The 23,826-nt window shown below is 39.3% G+C and overlaps 3 protein-coding genes across 11 annotated transcripts in view; 2 read left to right on the forward strand and 1 right to left on the reverse strand.

The window, feature by feature from the left end:
- Window positions 1–4,679, reverse strand: part of RABGAP1 (RAB GTPase activating protein 1) — a 146,695-nt gene extending 142,016 nt beyond the window's left edge. Inside the window, exon 1 of one of the 3 annotated variants that reach the window (XM_019728505.3) lies at window positions 4,486–4,679. The gene's annotated coding sequence lies outside the window, so the exon portion shown is untranslated. Of the gene's footprint in view, window positions 1–4,013 lie in introns of all 3 variants that reach the window. The other 2 variants (XM_019728506.3, XM_019728507.3) reach the window with 2 other exon arrangements.
- Window positions 4,680–4,772: 93 nt separating this feature from the next.
- ZBTB26 (zinc finger and BTB domain containing 26) lies at window positions 4,773–14,120 on the forward strand. Of its 3 annotated transcripts, none has more exons than XM_088793071.1 (2): window positions 4,773–4,882; window positions 12,647–14,120. In XM_088793071.1, exon 2 carries the CDS (start codon window positions 12,657–12,659, stop codon window positions 13,980–13,982), a length of 1,326 nt encoding a protein of 441 aa, XP_088649197.1. In that variant the 5' UTR covers window positions 4,773–4,882; window positions 12,647–12,656; the 3' UTR covers window positions 13,983–14,120. The 3 variants fall into 3 exon arrangements, with proteins under 3 accessions (XP_088649197.1, XP_074187074.1, XP_088649198.1); XM_074330973.2 differs by having other exon boundaries at window positions 4,782–4,886; XM_088793072.1 differs by lacking the exon at window positions 4,773–4,882 and adding an exon at window positions 5,328–5,540.
- On the forward strand, window positions 4,775–23,209 carry ZBTB6 (zinc finger and BTB domain containing 6). 5 transcript variants are annotated; one of them, XM_074330971.2, is made up of 3 exons: window positions 4,785–4,886; window positions 17,814–17,988; window positions 19,043–23,209. In XM_074330971.2, the coding sequence occupies exon 3, from the start codon at window positions 19,052–19,054 to the stop codon at window positions 20,324–20,326; it is 1,275 nt and encodes a 424-aa protein (XP_074187072.1). In that variant the 5' UTR covers window positions 4,785–4,886; window positions 17,814–17,988; window positions 19,043–19,051; the 3' UTR covers window positions 20,327–23,209. The 5 variants fall into 5 exon arrangements, with proteins under 5 accessions (XP_074187070.1, XP_074187072.1, XP_088649196.1 ...); XM_074330969.2 differs by lacking the exon at window positions 17,814–17,988 and having other exon boundaries at window positions 4,775–4,886; XM_088793070.1 differs by lacking the exon at window positions 4,785–4,886 and having other exon boundaries at window positions 17,637–17,988.
- Window positions 23,210–23,826: the final 617 nt, after the last annotated feature.

A 23,826-nucleotide genomic window follows, 5' to 3' on the forward strand; every position in this document is an offset into this window, starting at 1 on the left:
AACCACAAAGAAAATATCTATAGAGGAGCGGACCCGTGGCTCAGTTGGTTAAAGTGCAAGCTCTGGGCAACGGGGCTGCAGGTTTAATTCCCACATGGGCCAGTGAGCTGTGCCCTCTGCAACTAGAATGAAGTGAATGAGCTGTCACTCAGCTCCCAGGTGGCCAGAAGGCTCAGTTCGTTGGAGCGCGTCCTCTCAACCACAAGATTGCTGGTTCGACTCCCACAAGGGATGGTGGGCTGCACCCCCTGCAACTAACAATGGCAACTGGACCTGGAGCTGAGCTGCGCCCTCCACAACTAAGATTGAAACAATAGCAACTTGACTTGGAAAAGTCCTGGAAGTACACACTGTTCCCCAATAAAATCCTGTTCCCCTTCCCCAATAAAATCTTTTAGGAAAAAAAAAAAGGAAAATATCTATAGAAAATACACAGAAGGAAATGAAAGTTGAATCAAAACATTCACTACAAAAATCAAATAAACAGAAAAAAGAAGTTATAGAGGAAATGAAGTACAAAAGCTATGAGGCCTATAGAAAACAAACAGCAAAATGGCAGAAATAAGTCCTTCTTTATCAGTAATTACTTTAAATGTAAATGGGTAAAACTCTCCAATCAAGACAGATGGGCAGAATAGATTTAAAAAACAATAAACATGATCCAACTATATGAGGTCTAGAAGAGACACACTTTAGATCCAAAGATGTTAACAGGTTGAAAGTGAAAGGATAAAAAAAAGACATTCCATGCAAATAGTAACCGTAAGAGAGCTGGTGTGGTTATACTGAGATCATGCAAAACAGACTGTAAATGAAAAAACGGTTAAGAGAAATAGAGGAGGACATTACATATTAATGAAAGTTTTAATAAAGCAAGATTATATAAAAATTATAAACATTTACAACCTAGTAACAGACCCTCAGAATATAATATATGAAGTAAAAATGGACAGAATTAAAGGGAAGAATAAAGAGCTCTACAATAATAGTTAAAACTTCAATAACCCTCTTCAATAATGAACAAAACAACACAGTAGAAGTAAGGAAGTAGAGGACTTGAACATTACAATAAACCAACTAGACCTAACAGACATATAAAGAAAATTCTACCCAACAACAACAGGATACACATTATTTTCCAGTTCATATGGTACCTTCTCCAGTACAGGCCATACATTAGGCCACAAAACAAGTCTCAATAGATTTAAAAATATAAATATCATACAAAGTATGTTCTCCAACACAATGGGATGAAATTAGAAATCAGTAACAAAAGGAAAACTGGAAAATTCACAAAAGTGTGGAAATTAAACACACAACAACAAATGGGTCACAGAAGAAATCAAAATGGAAATTAGGATATACTTAGAAATGAATGAAAATGACAATACAACATACAAAAATTACAGGATGGAAGGAACACAGTGATCAGAGAGAAATTTATAGTTGTAAATGGCTAAATTAAAAAGAACAATCTCAAAACAATACTCTAACTTTATACCATAAGAAACTAGACAAAAAGAACAAACAAAATCCAAAGCTATCAAAAGTAATGAAATAATACAGATTAGAGTGGAGATAAAAATAGAGAACAGAAAACCAGAAAAATCAATTAAACAAAGGTTGTTTCTTTGAAAAGATCAACAATATCAACAAACCTTTAGCTAGATTGACAAAGAAAAATGAGAAACCATGCAAATAACTAAAATCAGAAATGAAAGTGAGAACATTACTTTTGACATTGCAGAGATAAAAAGGATTACAAAAGCATACTATGAACATGGTATGCTAAAAATTAAATAACCTAGAAAGTAATGGACAAATTCCTTGCAACACACGAATGACCTAAACTGACTGAAGAAAATCTCAATACACCTATAACAAGTAAAGAGTTTGAGTGAGTAATCAAAAACCTCCCAACAAAGAAAAGTCCTGTACCAGATGGCTCCACCCATAGATTACATCAAACATTTAATGAAGAATTAACACCAATCCTTCTCAAACTATTCCAAAAAATTGAAGAGGGAATGCTTCCTAACTCCTCCTATGAGGCCTTCATTACCTTAATACCAAAGCCAGATAAACACATCCCAAGTAAAGAAAATTATAGGTCAATATGTCTTATAAATATAGATGCAAAAATCCTCAACAAGGGCCGGCCCGGTGGCTCAGGTGGTTAGAGCTCCATGCTCCTAACTCCGAGGCTGCTGGTTCGATTCCCACATGGGCCAGTGGGCTCTCAACCACAAGGTTGCCAGTTCAATTCCTCGAGTCCCGCAAGGGATGGTGGGCTCTGCCCCCTACAACTAAGATTGAACACGGCACCTTGAGCTGAACTGCCTCCCGGATGGCTCAGTTGTTGGTTGGAGCACGGGGCTCTCAACCACAAGGTTGCCAGTTCAATTCCTCGACTCCCGCAAGGGATGGTGGGCAGCGCCCCCTGCAACTAAAAAATTGAACACAGCACCTTGAGCTGAGCTGCCGCTGAGCTCCCGGATGGCTCAGTTGGTTGGAGCCTGTCCTCTCAACCACAAGGTTGCCGGTTCGACTCCCGCAAGGGATGGTGGGCTGTGCCCCCTGCAACTAGCAACGGCAACTGGACCTGGAGCTGAGCTGCGCCCTCCACAACTAAGACTGAAAGAACAACAACTTGAAGCTGAACAGAACCCCCCACAACTAAGATTGAAAGGACAACAATTTGACCATTGTTCCCCAATAAAGTCCTGTTCCCCTTCCCCAATAAAATCTAAAAAAAAAAAAAAAAAAAATCCTCAACAACATATAAGCAAGTCAAATCCACAGAATATTGAAAGGATTAACCACTATGACCAAGTGGGATTTATCCCAGGAATACAAAGGTGGTTCAACATAAAATAAATCAATGTAATACATCACATTAACAAAATGGAAGCAAAAACATATAATCATCTCAATTGATGCAGAAAAGGCATTTGATAGAATACAACCCCTTTTTATAAGATTTCTCAGAAAACTCGTTATAGAGGGATAATTCCTCAACATAATAAAGGTATTTGTGTAAAACCCACAGCTAATAATACTCAATAGTTTGGCTTCCCCTCTAACATCACAAACATGTCAAGGATGCCTACTTTCATTGCTGCTATTCAACAGTGCACTGAAGTTCTAGCCAGAGCTGTTAAAGAAAGCAAAGAAATAAAAGGCATCCAAATTAGAAAGGAAGAAGTGAAACTATCTCTGTTCAAAGACAACATGATCATTAAAATAGAAAATCCCAAAGAATCTACAAGAAAGCTACTAGAGCTAATAAATCCAGCAATGTTGCGAAAGTACAAGACCAACACACAAAAATCAGTTGTTTCTACACACTAGCGATAAACAGTATGAAAAGGAAATTAAGAAAGCAATTCCATTGACAATGGTATCAAAAAGAATTAAATACCCTGAAAGCTAGAAAACCTTGCTGAAAGAAATTAACAAAAACCTAAGTACATGGAAGACATTCTGTTCATGGACAGGAAGGCTTAAAAGTAAGGTTATCACCCCAATAAATAAATAAAAATAATAAAAAAAATAAAAGTAAGATTGTTTATACTACCCAAAGTGATCTACAGATTCAACACCATCTCTATCAAAATTACAATGGCCTTTTTCTCCGAAATGTAAAAGCTGATCCTCAAATGCATATGGAATTTCAACGCTCCCCAAATAGCCAAAACAATCTTGAAAAATAATAAAGTTGGAGGACTCGTACTTCAAAATTTACTAAAAAGCGACAGTAATTAAAACATTATGGTACTAGCATAAGGGCAGACATATCGTGCAAATTTAGAGAATAAAGAGTCCAGAAATAAATCCTTACATAGTTGATTTTCAACATTGGTACCAAGACCATTCAATGGGGGAAAGGACAGTCTTTTCAACAAGTAGTGCTGGGAAAACGCCGTACACATGCAAAAGAATGAAGTTAGGTATAGCAGTGGTGACAGTTACTCACTTCGAATGTACTTAATGCCACCGCACTTCACACTTACCAATGATTAAAATGATAAATATTGTGTGCGTTCTATCACAATACGAACGCCGCCTCCAGCCCAAGTAGGGAGAACCCTCTGAGCAATTGGATTGAAAAGTAGGAAAAGGACTCTAGAATATTAAAGTTTTCTGGCCGGCAGGGCTGCGTGGACAATGCGGTTCACCGATAAAAGGACCACAGGAGTTAAGAAGCAGCAGGTCTGCCGCCGAACTTGAGATATTTAAAAGGTACATTTACGTTGGGACAATCAATTGGAGATGTCTTCTAGGCAGTAGGCCCTGGAGCTCATAAAAGCTGTCAGGGCTGGCGAGTGACATTTGTGGATGGTTAGCACTCTGTAGGTAACGGAGGCCACGAGATGCAAGAGATCCCCAGGAAACACCAATATCCAAAAGCAGGAGGGGTAAACCTTCTTTTGCTGTCAGGGCCCCAAAGAGGTGAGTCCACATCCCTTGGTGGGAGGGACTCACCAAGGCTTAAGTGCGGAAGCGCCCTTCAAGCCCATGCAGGCAGCAGACCGTCGAGCCCCGGCTCCAGAGAAGCCGATGACAAGCTAGAGCCTCAGACGTTACGGAGCCGCAGCACCTCAGGTCGCGGGAGCAGTCGCTTGCAGCAGGAGACCGGGGCACTCAGTCTGCACCCCGCCCACTGAGCGGAAAGCCCCCCTCGCGGCCCCTTCGTCCTCCGAGCCTTCCGATTGGCGGACAGGACTATGGGACCTGGAAGTTGTCTCTGTCCGGCGAGGGCTGCCCTTCCGGTTCCGTTGGGTCCCCCTTTGGCTCGGGTTCCCTGCCCCTCCCCCTTTCCGGAGCCCCGAGGGGCCGGAGCTCCTGGTGGTGCCGGATCCTGACGGCGGCCTTCCCTTGGGTCTGTAAGTGCGGAGGTGACCGGAGCACCGGGCAGGGGTACAGGGTCTCGCAAGATGGAGCCCCCTTGGGGCCTTGGATTGGCCAAGACCTGCACTGGGATGGGGGCCGAGGGGCTGGCCTAGGCCTGGGGGTGGGGGGACTTTTAAGGAGCCCTTGGCCCAGCCCACGCCGCGCCCCGCCCCTTTCCCTTCCCTAGTCTGGAGTGGGGAGCTTAAGGATGCTCCAGGGACCTCCTCCTGGGACCCCAGCCGAAGGCCCAGCAGTTGGCGTGGACGCCGGGCTCTGGCAGATTGTAGGACGTGCCAGAGCTAAGGCCCTGGCAAGGCCTCAGTGTCAGCCCGCGAGAAATCTCTATGAGGTTACCCTTTTGCCGGGGTTTCCCGCAAATCGGCTACTGGCTACAGCACTTTTTATATTACTGGCGCTGTGCCAGGCACTGGGGATTCGTAAAATATCGTTCCAATTTTCAGGGTCAAGGTTGGGAGCGAGATATAAACAAATAAGTGCTCCTATGATATGTGTATCAGTAATATATTTATGAGCTGGCCAAAGGGCCGTTGCTGGGAAAGCTGAAGAAAGAAAGTGATGCCTCAATTATACTTCTTGGAGAGGATAAGGTGGAGAAGAGCTTTTTCAGGCAGACGGAATAGTTGCAAGTATGTTTAGGAATGACTGAGCACACAACTTGTGTGAGAAGAGGAGGAAATGGGGGTGGGGGGGGGGCTTTTGTGCATAGAAGAGATAAGAGGCTGCCAACCTAGACCGAGGTCCAGAGAGTGAAAGGTTCAACCCTGAAAGAGATGGTTAGTTTTAGAAAAGTTTTGAGCAGGAGACTGATATGGTCAGATTTGCACCGTAGAAAGCCGTGTTCTGGAGGTCAGCCTGTAGAATGGGAATTTCTTTAAACTGATTCTGGACTTTTTTAGCCAAAGTCTAGGTACTCTTATTGGAGCTTCTTTTGAAGGAGTAGTGAGATCAGCCTAGTGAGAGGTAATGACGTCCTCAAATGTAGTTATAACAGTATCGTTGGAAAGAAGGCAAGTTTGCTGTAGTGAATGGAGTCAAGACTCTAACAAATTGAGTGTTGAGGGTGAAAGGTACTAAAGTTGATTCCTAGGTTTTAGGCCTTGATGTTGGCAGAACAGTGATGCCGCTATCAGCAATAAAACAAATTTATTTGTAAATATGTTGAATTAAAGGTCTAATGGAACAGTCCGGTACAGAGTTGGAAGTGCACATCTACAGCTCAGCCTAAGTGTTGTGACTAGAGCTAAAAGTTTGAGTCATCAGCATAGAGGTGGAAGGAAGCCTTGGGAATGGTTGGCATCAGGAAGGGATTACTGAGAAAGAAGGGAATAATTTGGAGAGATGGTTGCATTTGTGAAGCAGAAAGAGGAATCGAAGCTAGTAGTAGTTGCTATAGTAGCAAAAACAGACGTTGGAGATAAAATATAAAAGTGCAGAGTTCCATCAACCAAGAAGAACTAGAAATCAAGACAAGAGAATTTTGAGAACTGTCCACTGGTACAATGCATGCAGAGAGTATTGGGAGAAATGGGAAAAAAATGATTGCATTTCCTTGTTAAGAGATCATTAGTGACCTTTTAAAAAGCAATTTTAGTAGAGTGATGAGGTGATGATATATGAAATAACAGAAACCTCAACTGGTTTTTAAATGAGAATGAGAAAAGACCACATATGCAGAATTTCACGGAGAAAACTGACAGGTTTTATTTGTTTATTTACTTAACAAATGCTTGTAGAGTACATTTCAGGCAGTGTTCTAAGCTCTTTAAAAATGAACATAATTTTTAAATGTAATTTACTTTAAAATTAATTTAATTTCCCATAACAACTCTATGAAGTAATATTACTATTTGACAGATGGGAAAACTGAAGCACAGAGTGGTTAAGTAACTTCCCCAAGGTCAACGCAGCTAGTAAGTGGTGGAGCAGGTATTTCATTCTAGAAAATACGGCTCCAGAATCCATGGTTTTACACCACTGCATTAAGCAGTGACTAAATATCGGAGTCAAAGGAGTGGAAAATATTTAAGCGAAGGTAGGCTCATTGATAAAAAAGGGAGAGGCTTGGAAGGAGATCCAGATTAAGAAGAAGGTAAGTAATGGATTTATGTTTGTAATATATTTGTTTTTTATTTATTTCCTCTGTCTTAGGTCCTCTACCAATCTGTGCAATTTTAGGTCAGTTTCTTTCACAATTAGATCAATTTATGTGATACTTTCATCTATCACTATCTATAATCAGGTCTCCTCTTCAACTTTAGACCATATCCAGCTAGCTAATGGATCGTTCCCTTGATGTCATGCCAGCTCCTCTGACTACACATTTTAAGACCAGACCAGTGATCATCTATCTCCTCTAATATTCCCTAGCTTACGGAATGACACTCTCAAAGACATCCAGTCAAACCAAATATCTCGGAGTCATCTTGACTTTTCCTTTCTTGTTCCTCACCTTAGTCATCAAGTCCATCAGTTCTTTGAAGTATCTTTCAAATCTGTTTCTTCTCTCCATCCACTTTATTGTTGTCTCTATTCAGGCCCTCATCATTTCTGTCTTGATCTGTTAGAGTAATAGGATACTAACAGGTTTCCTCGCCTCCACATCCACTGTTCTAAGGCCATTCTCCATAAATTTTTATTTTTGACATATTGAGTTTTTAGATAGTGCACGAGCTTAGACACCATGCATTTCAAGAGCTAGAATAATAATAGCCTAGGGCAGGTAACTTGGGGTAGTTTGAATTGAGGTAAAGTTTGGTGAAGGTTGGCCATGAGGATGGGGATTTAGGGATTTTTAAATTAGAGAAGGTAATAAAACATTGAGAAACCAGACAGGTTTTCCGAGGCAATAAGACTTGAAAAAATACAGGGGAAAAAAATCAAGGACTAAGCTGTGAAGGAAGTACTCACCATTACACAATTTAGTCACTCCTTGAGGAAAAGACCAGCAAAAGAATGGTGGAAAATTGAGGCCAGTAGTTAAGTAATTTGCCCACATCTGTACAACAGTTTGAAAAGAATGAACTAGATCTATATTTGTTCAACACATAATCACTCTCAAAAAACAATAAATGAAAAAAATGCAAAACAATATGTATAGTTTATGTATAAGAACACAATTTTATTTTACATTTTCTGTGGCTAGGCATATAGAAATATTTTTTAAATGGAGAGAGTCATGAAGGAGCACACTTAGAACAAACTGTACTGGGCAAAAGATAGTTGGGAAAGGGGACTTTCACTTTATCTATAATGTTCAAAAATTTTTCAAGAAGGATATATTTCTGTATATATAGTACTTACAGTACTACATATATAATAAGTAAAAACAAAAGAGTGAAAACTTGGAGAACGTAGTATTACGCAAGTTACCCGGAAGAAGCAAAGGATTGAGTTTTATGGAGAGAAAGGTTATAGCATATATTACAACCTCTTTGAAAATGGTGTATGATGGTAATGAAAGACAAAGATTTCCAGGTAGTTGTGAGTGCTAAGTTGAAAGACTCGCTAATAGAAATTGGGCAGTATTCAGATTGAATCAGTAACCTAAGGAATAGATTATAAGGGCCAGAACTATGGCAATGATAGTAAGAATAGAGAGAGAATTTGGAAATCATTCTGAGGAAAGAACCAACAGAATGTGGTGACCAAATCTCTTCTACCTAATCAGTTCTTTCTTTCTTTCTTTCTTTTTCTTTTTTTTGGTACTAGAAGCTCTGCTATGATCTAGAATTATGTAAGTGATTTTTATGAACATCATCAATAATTACTACTAACTATACATAGAAGTTAACTGCAGTTGAGGATTCTGAAAATCAAATACATTCATCATTTTAATTCTGTTTTATTTGCAAATGGCATTAAGTTTCAGTCTACAAAGATAAACACACAAAAGATGGAAAAATAACAAAGTTAAAATAGGTAAGAAAGGAAGGTAAAACAAGAATAAGGGAATAAAATGGGATCAGGAATAGGACTAACACATCAATGGTTGACTATTAAAACGCCTCTAGGCTTGACACAGGTTTGGCTAAGTTGCACTTTTTGTTTTTAAACATAAACCTTTTATTGAACTAAATACACAAAAGCATATCAATCTTAAGTGTACAGCTGAATGGATATGAGGAGGGAAATCTGAATAGCTCCACAGTTAACATAATCCATAAGATAAAACTTAAGCTAACCTAGTTGTTTGACACACGGATTTTTGCATCACAAAGCTGGGCACAAGTTCCAGCTCTAACACTTAACACTTCCTACCTCTCTTAAAGTTGAGCAAGTTGTTTCTGTTCTCCAAGTTGAGTTTCCTCATGTGCAAGTTGGGGATGACGATAATACCTCCCTCATAGGGATTTTAAGGATTAAGTGGGTCAGTTTAGGTAAAGCACTTAGTACTACCTGCTACATAGCAAGGCTTCAGTAAAGATTAGCTCTCATTTCTCTCATTTTTAAATAAAATTAAGACAGTTCATAAGAAATGATTATTTCTCTTTATTTTGTCATTTTTTTTAATGTGAAAGAAAAATAAAGTTTAAAATTTGGTTTTATATTGTCAAAACTATTTTAGAAATAAACCCTAGAAAGAAATTTTCCCCAGGGCACTCAAAAGACGATATGATAATAAAGAGCATAATAATTACTAATTATTAAATTAGTAATAATTTCTTATGGAACATTAAAAGTCATTCTGATTTTTGTTGAATGAGCTGTGTCAAAAGTAACATTTGTCCTTGTCCTCAAATATTTAACCGTCTATTGGAAAGGGAAACTAGTGACAGGAAACAATTAAGGGATAAACTTGTGGCCTGGAAATAAGAGTTTATCAAAGGGAGACAATAGAATGAGCTGACACATATTATGGAAAACTTCTTAAACAGAATAAATTTTCCTCACATTCTTGGACTACAGCAGATCAGTCAATGCAAGCACTTTCCTGGGATGCCTGTTTGGCTCCTCATGTTGGTAAGTTTCTTGAGGTTGATGGACAGGAAGTAAATGAAACTGTATTCCAGCTCCTCATCTTTGGAGCTTCAAGAAACGATTATCCCTGAGTATTGTGCGTACTGTCACACTGTAGATGGAAGCTATTAATGCTCACTTCTGGGTGCGAGTGGGGAAATCCTGACCCGAGGGAAGATGTAGGAAAAGTTCTAAAATAGAATGCCCCTTTTGTTTGGTCACTTGAAACAATAGTCATTTTTACAATTCTGGTTATAAATTGGGACACTTCCCAGAATGAATATATTAAACTACTGTAATTGCTAAAACCAAGCAGTGATACAGTTTTGCTGCTTTCTTTTCTGATATATTCCCTGTATCACCTAGATTTTTGCCTTGTTATTTAGTGTTCGCCATCTTTTTTGTGATGCATCATTGGCTTCTCGCCATCCCTCCTCCCTTATCTTTATAGCGATGGTTCATTATCTGTACATTCAGAATGCCATACAAGGGAAGAGCTTATTAATTTAGGTATGTATATTTTTGTTAATATACCTGTGCTACACCAGTTCTCCTTCCTAAATTTCACCTTGCTTTCGATGACAGTTTCATTCAGCTGAACTCCTAAGTTTAGAACCTTTTACACATTCCTTTTTCTCATTCTCTGTATCTAGTAAGTTACCAAGTTCTTTGAAATATCTTTTGTCGTTTTTCCTTTTTCCTTATTCCCATTTTCATTCCTTCCTAGGCTCTCATGGCCTCAGACCTGTCATGCTCCTGCAGACACTGAGCTGGTCTTCCTAACAGCAATTCTTCTTTCTTACCCCTGTCAAACAAATCCTATAAGTTCAACAAACGCAAACTGAGCACTGCCGTGTGTTTAGTACAATATCAAGTGGCAGGGATACATGTGAGTTTGAACTTAAGAAGGTTTGGCCAGTTATGTGGCTGCAGTAAGAAGAATTCGAAGCAAAAGGAAAATGTGTTTTGCATTAGAAGATGGACGTTCCCAACAGCCCGTTGAATAGGATGGAGATGTTTCCCTCTAATGCCGTGAAGATTGCAGTTTGCAGGGGAAGGAACAAGTATTTAATAAAGTATTTTGAGTGTTCTGATAGAAGTATTATGCTATGGGTCCAGTAGATACAACTGTTCTAGTCTAAGGGTCAGGGGAGGGCCTATCAGAGGAAATAAAGGAGTCAGAATCGGCTAGGAGTAGTGTTCTAGATTAAAGAAATGCCTGTGCTAAGGCTTAGAATCGGTAGAGTGCTATCATGCACCAGGCATGAGCCGTGTAAGTAAGACCTGGAATCTGCCTTCAGGAGCTGGTGTTCTAGGAACCTTTATAAGTCAATGTCATCAAAGATAAAATTATAAAGATTGGGTTTCAGGGTCCAGATGTGGCCAGGAGCAGCTGTTTATCTCATGATTATCAGCTACAAAGCTGATGAATACACAAAATTTAAGGTGAATTTATTGATGCACTGAGATTGTAGAGCTATTTCTCAAGGGTAGACCTGATACACCTACAAACCTTATGTAAGACTGGTGTATAGACAGAGAGGGCCAGTTTATTATTTTTACAATGGCTGGTGGACTGGAATTATGCTGGAATGGCTAATTTATCTTTCCCTTTAGAGAGAACCACAGGAAGCCAAGTTATCAGAAAATCATTTGGAGATTATGGAATCAGAACATAGGGACTTTTTCCAAAGGAGTTGCTGTGTAAAGGGACAAATATGCAGAGTTTTGGAAAAGACACCTTCTCTGGTTGAATGGGTTATGCCATGTTTACCTTAATTATCATTAGGTTTACTTAATGAGTTTATACTCAAGAGGTTAGTCTGCATCCATGAGACAATGGGAAGTCACAGAAGGATTTTAGGCAGGGGTTGGATATAATCAGATGTGTGCTTTTGAAAGATGAAATGCGGTGTAGAGGTTGCATTAGAGGGAACAGAAGCTGGAAGTCAAGGAACATTTATGAATCAGTTCTAGTCCAGTTAATGAGTAATGATGGGTAAATAGGGATAAAGAAGAAAGAACAGAATCTAGTAAGGATTAATTGGATCCACCTTCTTCCTACTCAGATTCCCACCAAGTGGCTCATCTGGTTTTTCTACATCAAATGTTTTCAGTTACTTTCTGTATCAAGAAATGTTTCTGGGGAGTTTAGATTTGTCCAAAATGCACAGGATAAAGACCTGTACCTTTGACACTGTCTAAACATGATCACTTTAGCTCTGTCACTTCCATTTTTATCACAGAAATACTTGTATGAATAAGTATTAAACACAAGTTTAAACACAAGAGGGTTTAACCCAGGAGGAGGGCAAACAATGTTACTGCAGTTCTTTAAAATACAAAGCAAAGAGTGTTTTGTCTTTGAAGAAGCAAGTTCACAGTATCCTGCAAAAGAAAATAGCTACTTCATAATTACTTGTTGGAATGTTTTAGTTTGTTTTTGAAACCTGATACAATTCTCATTTGAAAAGCAAAAAAAAATGTTCTTGGAGTAACTCAAGCACTGTTCTTGTATTGAGTATCTTAGAAAGCTGAATGAATGCCAGGCTATTTACACTGGTACAAGTCCACTCCTTAGGTGCAATTGACCCTTGATGTTGGCAAGGAGTAATTTTTAACAGCCTTTGAAAGCTGCTTCCTCTTTCAAGGAAAATTTCATTTGGATACACACAAAGAGATATGACAACACAAAATTGGTTTTGGAAGGAAAATCCAGTTTTCTTAATTGTTTGAATTTTCTTAAATTCATCCTTTTTACATTTCTGTTCTTTAGGTCTGCCAAAATGTCTGAAAGATCAGATCTCCTTCACTTCAAGTTTGAAAATTATGGAGATTCAATGTTACAAAAAATGAACAAATTAAGAGAAGAGAATAAATTTTGTGATGTTACAGTTCTCATAGATGATATTGAGGTACAGGGGCATAAAATTGTGTTTGCTGCAGGTTCCCCCTTCTTAAGAGACCAATTTTTACTGAATGATTCCGGAGAGGTGAAAATCTCCATATTGCAGAGTTCCGAAGTGGGGAGACAATTGCTCTTATCCTGTTATAGTGGTGTGCTGGAATTCCCTGAGATGGAACTGGTAAATTACTTGACTGCTGCGAGTTTTCTACAGATGAGCCACATTGTAGAACGGTGCACACAGGCCTTGTGGAAGTTTATAAAGCCAAAACAACCAATGGATAGTAAAGAGGGATGTGAACCGCAGAGTGCTTCTCCCCAGTCCAAAGAACAGCAGGGAGATGACAGAGGCTCCCCAAAGCAGGACTCACCTTGTATTCATCCATCTGAAGACAGTATGGATATGGAGGACAGTGATATTCAGATTGTTAAGGTAGAGTCTATTGGGGATGTATCCGAGGTTAGAAGTAAAAAAGATCAGAACCAGTTTATTTCTTCTGAACCCACTGCTTTACATTCATCAGAGCCCCAGCACTCCCTGATAAATTCAACTGTGGAAAACAGAGTAAGTGAAATAGAACAAAACCACCTCCACAATTATGCCCTCTCTTACACAGGCAGTGATAACATCATCATGGCCTCCAAAGATGTCTTTGGGCCCAATATTCGAGGTGTAGACAAAGGCCTACAGTGGCATCACCAATGCCCAAAGTGTACCAGGGTGTTTCGTCACCTGGAGAACTACGCCAACCATTTAAAAATGCACAAACTCTTTATGTGTCTACTCTGCGGCAAGACTTTTACTCAGAAAGGCAACCTTCATCGACACATGCGTGTGCATGCCGGCATTAAACCTTTCCAGTGTAAGATCTGTGGGAAAACCTTTTCTCAGAAGTGTTCCTTACAGGATCATCTTAACCTTCACAGTGGAGATAAGCCCCATAAGTGTAACTATTGTGACATGGTTTTTGCACATAAGCCAGTTTTGAGGAAACACCTTAAACAGCTGCATGGCAAAAACAGCTTTGATAATGCCAATGAAAGAAATGTGCAAGACCTCACAGTGGATTTTGATTCTTTTGCATGTACAACAGTCACAGACTCTAAAGGGTGTCAGCCACAGCCTGATGCAACACAGGTCCTGGATGCAGGTAAACTGGCCCAAGCTGTCCTGAACCTAAGGAATGATAGTACTTGTGTGAATTGAGTAGGGGCTTTATGCTCAACTAGAACTGACTGAAAACATGGCAATAGTCTGAGTCTTTTTAGGAGTGATTTTGCTAGTTTGACTTCTCCAAAGCCTCTGTGCAGGTGGTAGGGGTGAATCAAAGCACTAACAGACCAGGCAACTTACCGCTCGGAGTGGTCTTGCCTTCCTTTTGCCCTCTCCCATTTTCTGTTTTGAATTATTTATCTTGTGACATGTTTGCCTTTTCCAAGGAGTATTCCATTTGTCTACCTAACATTGACTTATGTTTTAGACTGACCCCATTTGAGGCTTGTCAGTGAAGGTACCAACAAGTTAATAACATCACCTGCACTCCACTAATGGATGCTATGCTAAGAGAAGTGAATAACATTTTTCTTTGGCAGAAAATAGGCTGAGATACAAGGTGATAATTGCTGTTGGCCTGAATATGTGATAGAACTTCTGGTTGCCTATCGATAATTCATCTATGTATGATGAATGAATGAATCTGCTTCCTTCCATTTGTACTTTTCTTGGAGCTGGCTATAAAGAAGTATTTTGGGTTGTTCTGTACTCTTTTCAACAGTATTATAGCTCTACTTCATGTCGATGAATTGTTCACGTAGACCAGAGTGCAGTCTTCTCAGCAACACCTGCAGACATTATTAGGAATCACCATGAGCATAACCAACAAAGGATAGAAGTACGGCTGTACAACAGTACGTACATGGGAGACTTCCCCCAAAGAAGCCAAATGCTTATAATTCATGTGTCACTTATTTGTTGATGCTTTTGAAGTCAGGATGGCTCCAGGTGTACTTATAATATTCTCTCTAAAAGGGGGCTATTTGGGAGTCACTCTCTGCCCTGTTTTAGAGGTTGACCATCAGAAAGATGTTTGGCCTTCAGAGTTTTGTCCAGTGTACAAATAGTCTGAATTCTCATTTTCCTATGTATCTTAATTTCCAAAATAGATGCAAAAAGTGGATCACGGATGAGCAGTCAGGTTTTTGCATTCAGAATTCCTATAAAGGTACACAGTCTCACCTTGCCTCGTTTGGTAGATGGCTAATACAAAGTTGATCTTCCAATATGGAAAAACAAAATAACTGTTTTTCCTAAAGTACGTTATATATAGTTCAGAAACAACTTGAGTCTTACTAGTTTCTGACCCATGAGGTAGATTTAGGTAATAGGAGTGTTCGAGTCCTTAGAGAATCTTAAGAGATCATTTACTCCACCTCTTTTTAAATTGGGGTATCCAAAGCCCAAAGAGGTGGCCTGGCCAAGGTTGGCCATAGTAGATAAGTAACTAAATGTGAGCTAATGTTACCTCACTGTCTCTTGGCTTAAAAAGATTTAGTACATGATCAAGAATATATTAGCAAAAAGCTCACTTTGTGAATCCCTGTTGACTTTCTGAGACAGCCTGGATTTTGCAAACAAAATATCACAGAAGGATTTATTTTTGTTAGTTAATTATTTTTTGGTGAGAATGAACATTCTTCCCAGGAAAGTGACTGATTTGCTGGGTGTTGGTTACGGAAGGAAAGAAAAGTAAGAATAAATGTGATAAGGATCCAAATTTGAAAGATTTTGTCTGGAAGCAGTGTTTATTTAGTTTTCACCGCCATTTTCTGTTTTTATTTTTGAGCTGAGAGTGCATGTACAGATAAACCAAAAATTAAGATTAACTTGAGTAGTCAGAGGAAATTCTTATTGTTATCATTTGATGCATTTACATGTGAATCTGATTTGAGGTATAATTTCTTTTATTAAAAGATTTAAAATGAAGAATAAAATTGAGTGATAAGACTAACAGGTACCTTATGCCTAAAGTCACTCATTATATGATCTAATGATACTGCCTAGCATTCTGATTTTTATATGATCCAGCCAAAGAGTACCAATTCTATGCAATAGTGAGACACTAACATGTTAGCCAACATTTTCTCTGAACATCACGTCATCACAGAAATTTCAATTTGGAGTGCTTCCTTTGCTTGCATTCATGTCCTGTTTTGTTACTGGTTTGAAGATTAAAAGGCATGGGTTCAAATAAGATTGGTCTCTTTGGTTGGAGACTAGTACTGGGTTCATCCAGTCATTCGAGAAATATTTATTGAGCACCAACTGTTGCCAGGCACTATGCTAGATACTGAGGATATGAAGGTAAGATTGCTGTGGTCCCTGCCCTCACAGAGCTTAGTCTCATGTGGTCTTAGGAAGATAAGGTGTCGATTTGATTTTATACTAGGAATAATAAAGGAAACTGCCTTGCTTTCTTTGATCACTTAAAATCAGCATCTTCATGGTTTTATATCAAAAAAAGTTATAGTTCTCACCTTTTGTAACTGCAAACCACTGAAGTGATTTACAGCCTCCTCCATTTCTTGGCTGGAGAGGTGTCCTGTTTCTGTGAGACATTTTCTTAATTTTGGTGGGACTTGACTTTTCTCCTTTGTTTATACATGTTTCATAGATTGTATTGCAAAATGGTCAAGTTATTGGTATAAAATACGTTTTATAGGGGAAGATGACTTTCCAAACTAGTCATATTCTTATAAAGATTTTTAAAAACCTTAGTTATTCAGCATTTGTATTGTATGGATCCCCAGGATAACTAAAAAGGAGAGAACACTCTCTTTACCATAGTTTGTTTAAAAAAATTACTGTCACTGTTATTTATTTATTATTTAATTTTAAAGACAAACTCCAAACTGAAGTGGCTCTGAGGTAAATCAGATGTGGTTTTAATTTGTTTTAGTTTCTTTACTAGATCTATAAATGGAAGGTGACCAGTGTCATTACTTCTAAAATATTGTCCTAAACAAACCCAGAACATTTTATTTCAGCTGATGAATAGCTGTTCTAAATCTGTTGTATGTTAGACATACTATGAACTACCTCTTCACTTATTATGGGGAAGTTTCCTTAATAAAAGTGTGACAATTAAAGCTCTGGTATGAGTGGTTTGTTTTCTCTCTCCCCTCCTTTCACTTTCAGTTGCTTGAATTTTGAATACAGGAATGCTTTCTTCATGCCTATTCAAAACACATATTAATGAAACATGCTGAGTTTGGCTGAAGAAGCAAATCTGGGTTAACCAGAAATTGTTACTAGGGTTAGTTACTTCCATGAGAACCTGTTGACTTGGACGGTAGAACAACTGCTTTTAAGAATTGGTTCAGATATGCCTTCATTTGGCAAATACTTAAAGCCTACTAAGTGCTAGACTTCGGGAATGCAAAGATCAGTAAGGCACTGCCCTAAATACTTATGCCTAGATGAGACACAGATTTCAATACAGGAATGATAATTGCAGTAATGAAGGCAGCCAAAGGGTTGACAGGCTCCCAATTGGGAGCCAGCTAATTCAGGGGCAGTTCTGGATGGCGTCAGGGATGCGATTTTGAAGGATAAATGGTAGGAGGGATTTGGCATATGGGAGGAAACAGGCCAACAGTTTAGATTGGAAGGCCTGGGTTTGCCCTGAAACGGGGGTGGGGAAGGGGTGGTGTGAGAAGGAAGCGATAGGTTGAGTGGTGAAGAGAGATCCAGAGGTTGGGTCTAGATCCTGATGGGGCATTAGGTGATCCATCCGGCAGTCTCCTTTGCCACCTTCAAACTGTAGATGGCCCGGTAGGGAGAAGAGCCGGCACACAATCCGGGAGGGCCTCCCAGTGGTCCCGGCGCAGGGTACCCTGATACAGCTCTGTACCCCAACTTCACAACACGTCGGAGATTGGGAGGTTGGGGAGAACTCACGAAGAGGAATGGCTCGCGTGCCGAAACTGAGACTGGAGAGATGGGATTTGCCGGAATGCGGGCGCCTTTTTGTTATTCCAGGACCGAGGGGACTAAGGAAGGGAGAAAGTCTCAGGATGTCCTTCCGGGACGCCCAGCCCGCCCCCGCGGAGGACTAGAGCTAGTTGACACCGGATGTGTTTCCTCCCAGGCTAAGTCCACCTTCCGGCCTGGGCTGCCGCTGCCGCGGAAACCTCGGCTCTGGTTTTCTGAGTGGGTGAGTGAGCGCGAGGGAGACTCGGGCAAGTGGGGAAGTCTGAGGTGGAGGAGGGCAGCCGGGCGCAGCCCGGGAGTTGCTACACTGGTGCTGCAGACACCTGGCCGACGGGGCCTTGGTCCTGGCCACTTGGGCGCGGTAAGACCTGTGGCAAGCTGGCGGATCATCCAGGCCACCAGGGGTCCGGATTCAGCTCCTACTCTGCGGGGGTCCCCTGTGCTCGCTGCAGCCACCAGGCACCATTTCGTGCTGCCCTGGAAGCAAGCGGGTCTTCTGGGGGAGAGTCACAGAAGTCCTAATTGGGCCTTACAGGAGCCAAATCACGAGCTGGAGGAATGAACTGGAAGAGCGAGCGTAACATGTGCATTTGGGTCTTCTTTTCTGGGCAATGGTGAAAATCTGGATATCGAAGGAGCCATAAAGGTGCTTTAGAGCCAAATCACGAAGGATCTCGTATTTACTAAGAAGTTTAGGCCGTCTGGATGTAAGAGAGCAGTGAAAGATTGAAAGCAGAAGGGAGAGGGGGGGAAGGAAAAGTTTTAAAAGATGTTCATTCTGGTAGAACTCAGGAGGGTAGTTTGATTGGACAGTGTGGTATCGAGGAGACCTGTTGGAAGACATTGCAAGCAGTGGTCGAGGTGAACAGCACGAGGACCTGAAAGTAGTGATGGGGAGTAGGATGTTTGAAAATTACACTAAGGTTTCTAGTTTGGGAAACTGTTAAATCCATTTAGTAGTGGGCATTAACAGTGTCCTTGACCACAAGGCACATAAATTTAGCCAAGGAAAAAAACAGAAATTTGAGTGCAATTCAGTGTAATACGTGCTGTAACAAAAATATGAAATACGCCACAAGATCATAGAGAAATGCATTTTAATTTTCTGGGTTTTGACATGGTGGCATAGGGATTCAGTCTTAGCACCCAGATTAGAATTAGAGTCTTCTTTTTACCCAACTCAGGTTTCGGATTTGTATGTTTGTTTGTTTTTACTATCACAGTGTAGGAAAGCATTCCCCATCCTAACAGTAACGTTTGTGTTTTATTTTCTGTAGATTGTGACCATGGCTGCTGAGTCTGATGTTCTGCACTTCCAGTTTGAACAGCAAGGAGATGTAGTCTTGCAGAAAATGAATCTCTTGAGACAGCAGAATTTATTTTGTGATGTGTCAATTTATATTAATGACACCGAGTTCCAGGGACACAAGGTGATTTTAGCTGCTTGCTCCACTTTCATGAGAGATCAGTTTTTACTCACACAGTCAAAACATATCAGAATCACCATCTTGCAGAGTGCAGAAGTTGGGAGAAAATTGTTGCTGTCTTGCTATACTGGAGCACTTGAAGTGAAAAGGAAAGAGCTTTTGAAATACTTGACTGCTGCTAGTTACCTTCAGATGGTTCACATTGTGGAAAAGTGCACAGAAGCTTTGTCCAAGTATCTAGAAATTGATCTTTCGATGAAAAACAACAATCAGCATACCGACCTGTGTCAATCCTCTGATCCAGATGTTAAGAATGAAGAAGAAAATTCAGATAAAGACTGTGAGATAATTGAAATTTCGGAAGATAGTCCCGTAAACGTAGATTTCCACGTTAAAGAAGAGGAAAGCAATGCCTTACAGTCTACAGTAGAGAGTTTGACATCAGAGAGAAAGGAAATGAAGTCACCAGAGCTGTCTTCAGTAGATATAGGTTTTAAAGACAATGAAATTTGTATCCTCCATGTGGAATCTATCAGCACTGCTGCTGTAGAAAACGGGCAGTTTTCACAGCCTTGTACCTCTTCCAAAGCAAGCATGTATTTCTCAGAAACACAGCATTCACTGATCAATTCCACAGTCGAGAGCAGAGTGGCAGAAGTTCCTGGAAATCAAGATCAGGGCTTGTTTTCTGGGAATACTGAAGGAAGTCAGGGTACAGCAAATGAGATTCAGAATGTGGAGGATGCTTATTCACTGAGGCATCAGTGCCCCAGGTGTCCACGTGGATTTCTTCATGTTGACAACTATCTGCGCCACCTTAAGATGCATAAATTGTTCTTGTGTTTGCAGTGTGGGAAAACATTTACACAGAAGAAAAATCTCAACCGGCACATTCGAGGGCACATGGGCATAAGGCCCTTTCAGTGTACTGTGTGCTTGAAGACATTTACTGCTAAAAGCACGCTACAGGACCACTTGAACATACACAGTGGGGATCGGCCGTACAAATGCCACTGTTGTGACATGGATTTCAAGCACAAATCTGCCCTCAAAAAACACTTAACCTCTGTCCATGGCCAGAGCAGTGGTGAAAAACTACCCAGGCATGATCTGAAAAGACAAAATCTGTTATAATTAAAATCACACCTTGCTATGTAAGCCTCATATCATTCTGCTAGGCAAGCCTTTCTATTAGAAATGCAGCATTTATAATATTGCATTTGCCCACCATCTTTGGGTCTTATTTTTGGTCGGCTTACATATTATTCTTCCTGAACTTCTACCAGTTCCAAAGTGTGGGAGACATGATAAAGCTAGTGGGATACCATCTGGTTTCATACATTATATGTATATGTAAGTCCCAGTGGTATACCTAGAGAAGTGCTGTTCTTCTCTTAAATATTCTTGATTCTAGTGACAGAGGATCCAGCAGTATTTCCAGATTGTGATTTTGAGTCTAGATAATTGATATAAGTGTAATGGAAAGAGAAAATAAATTTTAAAACGCCATTATTCATTATTAGTCATCTTAAGGACTAGTGAGGTTTTTTTTTATTTTTAAACCAACTGCTATTGGATTTTAAACTAAACACCAAGGTACCTAGTGTTTTAAACTATAAAGGAACACAATTCAAATTTACTTGGGAGTAGCAGAATTCCCTTATACATGGTCTGATATTCCTTAAAATATTATTTCCATGGTTTGTTAATATACATATTTTATAAATGATTAATTGGGCCCAAATGTCTTTATTTTATGCAGTTGCGTTTAGTAATTTTGTGGCCAATAAAATTATACGATCGGCTTGAAGCTCTAAATAATTAGAAATCCCAACTTTACCAAAGATATTTTTAGTCTTTCTAAAATTTATTTCATTTCATTTTTTAGTTAACCTATAAAGTTAAATTGACGGTTGTCAATTTTGTACCTATATAATAGAAATGGTGTGCTCAAAACACTTGTAGCAGACATCTCTGAGATCTTCACATGGAGGAAACACTTCCCATATCTAGCTGCTTCTCACTGTTTGTTTCCTTTCTTGAACAGTGATGCCTGCTGCTAAATGATTTGTTTTTGGTATACAGTTTTACAAATTTTAACACATGTGTAGATTTATGTAACCATCACTGCAGTCAGGATACAGAACATTCCATCACCCCCCAAAAACTCCCTGTACTGCCCCTTTGTAGTCAGTTCCTCCTAAATCTAAACCCCGACAACAGTTCTCTTATCGCTATAATTTTGCCTTTCCTGGAATGTCATAAATGGAATCTTACGGTTATGTTTCCTCCTGAGATGGTTTTTTTCACCTAGCATTATGCCTTTGAGATTTATCCATGTTGTGTGTATCAATACTTCATTCCTTTTTTATTTTAAATTGTCAGTCTATATTTTCTTGCTGTCACTAGATGAACAGTTTAAACATGGGTAACTATTAGTGATCTCTTATTAATACCAACTTTTCATTAACATTAATGCAATTTTTACTTACTATGTGTTGACAAAAATCTTGACCATCTCTAGAGTTTGATGCTGTATTTCCAGAAGTGTGCCAAAAGCAAAACCATGACTATATGGTAATTTTACTGGGAGTGATATTTCAGATTGTATTATGAGCCTTTGCTCTCTAATATCTTTGTCTACATATAACACAAAACATTTTTGTTGTCATAACACAGATTAAAATACATTGCAGGGCAAATCATATTCTCTAAAACACAGGAACTACTTTTAGTAAAGAAGCCTGACTGGATGCATCTTAGTTTCAAGATGTTACATTCCTCTTCTAGTCACCTCAGCTTTATGTAGAATTTCTGCTATATTTAGTTTCTATTGAAGCCCTACCATATTTTAATATGTAATATACTTTGTACCATTTATAAGAATTTTGTGATGAGTCACATGTTGATTGTTATAAATGTTAATTATCCTTTCTGTGATACTTTTGTGAAAAATATATTCTCCATAGAACTTTAACTCTGGGAGAGACTTTAAAGAATCGAGCTCTCATATTTGATAAGAAAACTGACTTCATGTCCCCAGGTCACCAGTTAGTGACATTGGACAGGTCACCTCTTCTTGAGTTTTTCCTAAATTTATGTGTAAAGTAATAACTTTGATCTTGATAATTTGTAAGATCATTTTCAGGTTTAAAATTCTGTGATTTCATTTTTAAATCTTCCTGAGTTCCTAAGAACAGATAAGAGGGGAAAGCAAGAGAGGAGAGTTTGGTGTCTTTATGAATGTTTCTTTTTGCGTTGGAAACAGAATTTTTCTAAAGTAGTGTTTTTCTGCCACTGGAGAACATGATAGTGTAGTGCTTAATTTTCTTTATCATTTGACTTATGATTGGGCATTTGTAGGCATGAAAACATTTTCTTTTCAGAAATAGTTTGTGATTAAAATACTTTTCTTATTTTTGCTTCCTAGGGTAAAATTTTGTGGGGCTGAGGGGTGGGTCAACAAATAGTAGTAAACTGTTTCTTTAGGAATTGTTACCAACTCTTTTTGATGTTCAAAAAGAATTATGGTTGAATTATGTTTAAGTTTTATGTGTGCCTTGTAAGATTCTTGTGAAATTTTTTGTAAGCACTTTGAGATTTTTTTGCTTGGGGGAAGGGGTGTTTTGTGAAAGTTGATGGTTGTTATTTATTATTATTTATTCTTGTTCAGTTAGCACAAAGTGATCTCAAAACATTCCTAGGAGAGTGTTTGCATGATGTGTTTAACAATTTCAGGAAAGTGAAATCTTTTTAAAAATGCAGGTATGGCAAAGTAAAGTGTTGAATTCATTCATTTAAAATATTCACTTTTAGTTGTTTGTGTTTCTGATATGATGGGAGGAAATGCAATACGATATTTGAGTTCAGCCTCATGATTTATGGCATTTATGTATATAAAAGATCTTGAAAGGTAGTTGTTAACTTTGGTGTAAGAAAATCCTTTCCCCTTTTCCTTGGATGTAACTATCCTATATGTTTACATAAGAAATAATAAACTGGAGATGGGAATGGAGAGTTTTGTGTTTTGTCTACATCTGAGAATTTTAAAGAAGGAAACTATTTCTCCTGGCTATTCATTTAACCATTTATTCAACAAATATTTACGGAGTCATTACAATATATATACCTATACTAGAAGTTAGGTATACAAACAAATAAATACCCCTGCTCTCCTGAAACTTAAATTCTAGTGAAGGGAGACAAACAGTAAGCAAATAAGTAAAATTAATGTATGTCAGGTTTTGGAAATGGAGAAAATAAAGCAGAGTTCCAGGGGAGGGAAAATGGGATTGTGATTTTAAGTATAGTGGTCAAGCCACCTTTAAAAAATCTCATTAGGGGCCGGCCTGGTGTCTCAGGTGGTTAGAGCTTCATGCTCCTAACTCCGAAGGCTGCCGGTTCGATTCCAACATGGGCCAGTGGGCTCTCAACCACAAAGTTGCCAGTTCAATTCCTCAAGTCCCACAAGGGATGGTCGGCAGCGCCCCCTGCAACTAAGATTGAACACGGCACCTTGAGCTGAGCTACTGCTAAGCTGCTGGATGGCTCAGTTGGTTGGAATGCCTCCTTTCAACCACAAGGTTGCCAGTTCGGCTCCCCCAAGGGATGGTGGGCTCCGCCCCCTGCAACTA

This window comes from Rhinolophus sinicus, chromosome 16, assembly GCF_057876585.1.
Source record: "Rhinolophus sinicus isolate RSI-liver-muscle chromosome 16, RSI-T2T, whole genome shotgun sequence".
In the NCBI taxonomy this organism is placed as follows: domain Eukaryota; kingdom Metazoa; phylum Chordata; class Mammalia; order Chiroptera; family Rhinolophidae; genus Rhinolophus; species Rhinolophus sinicus.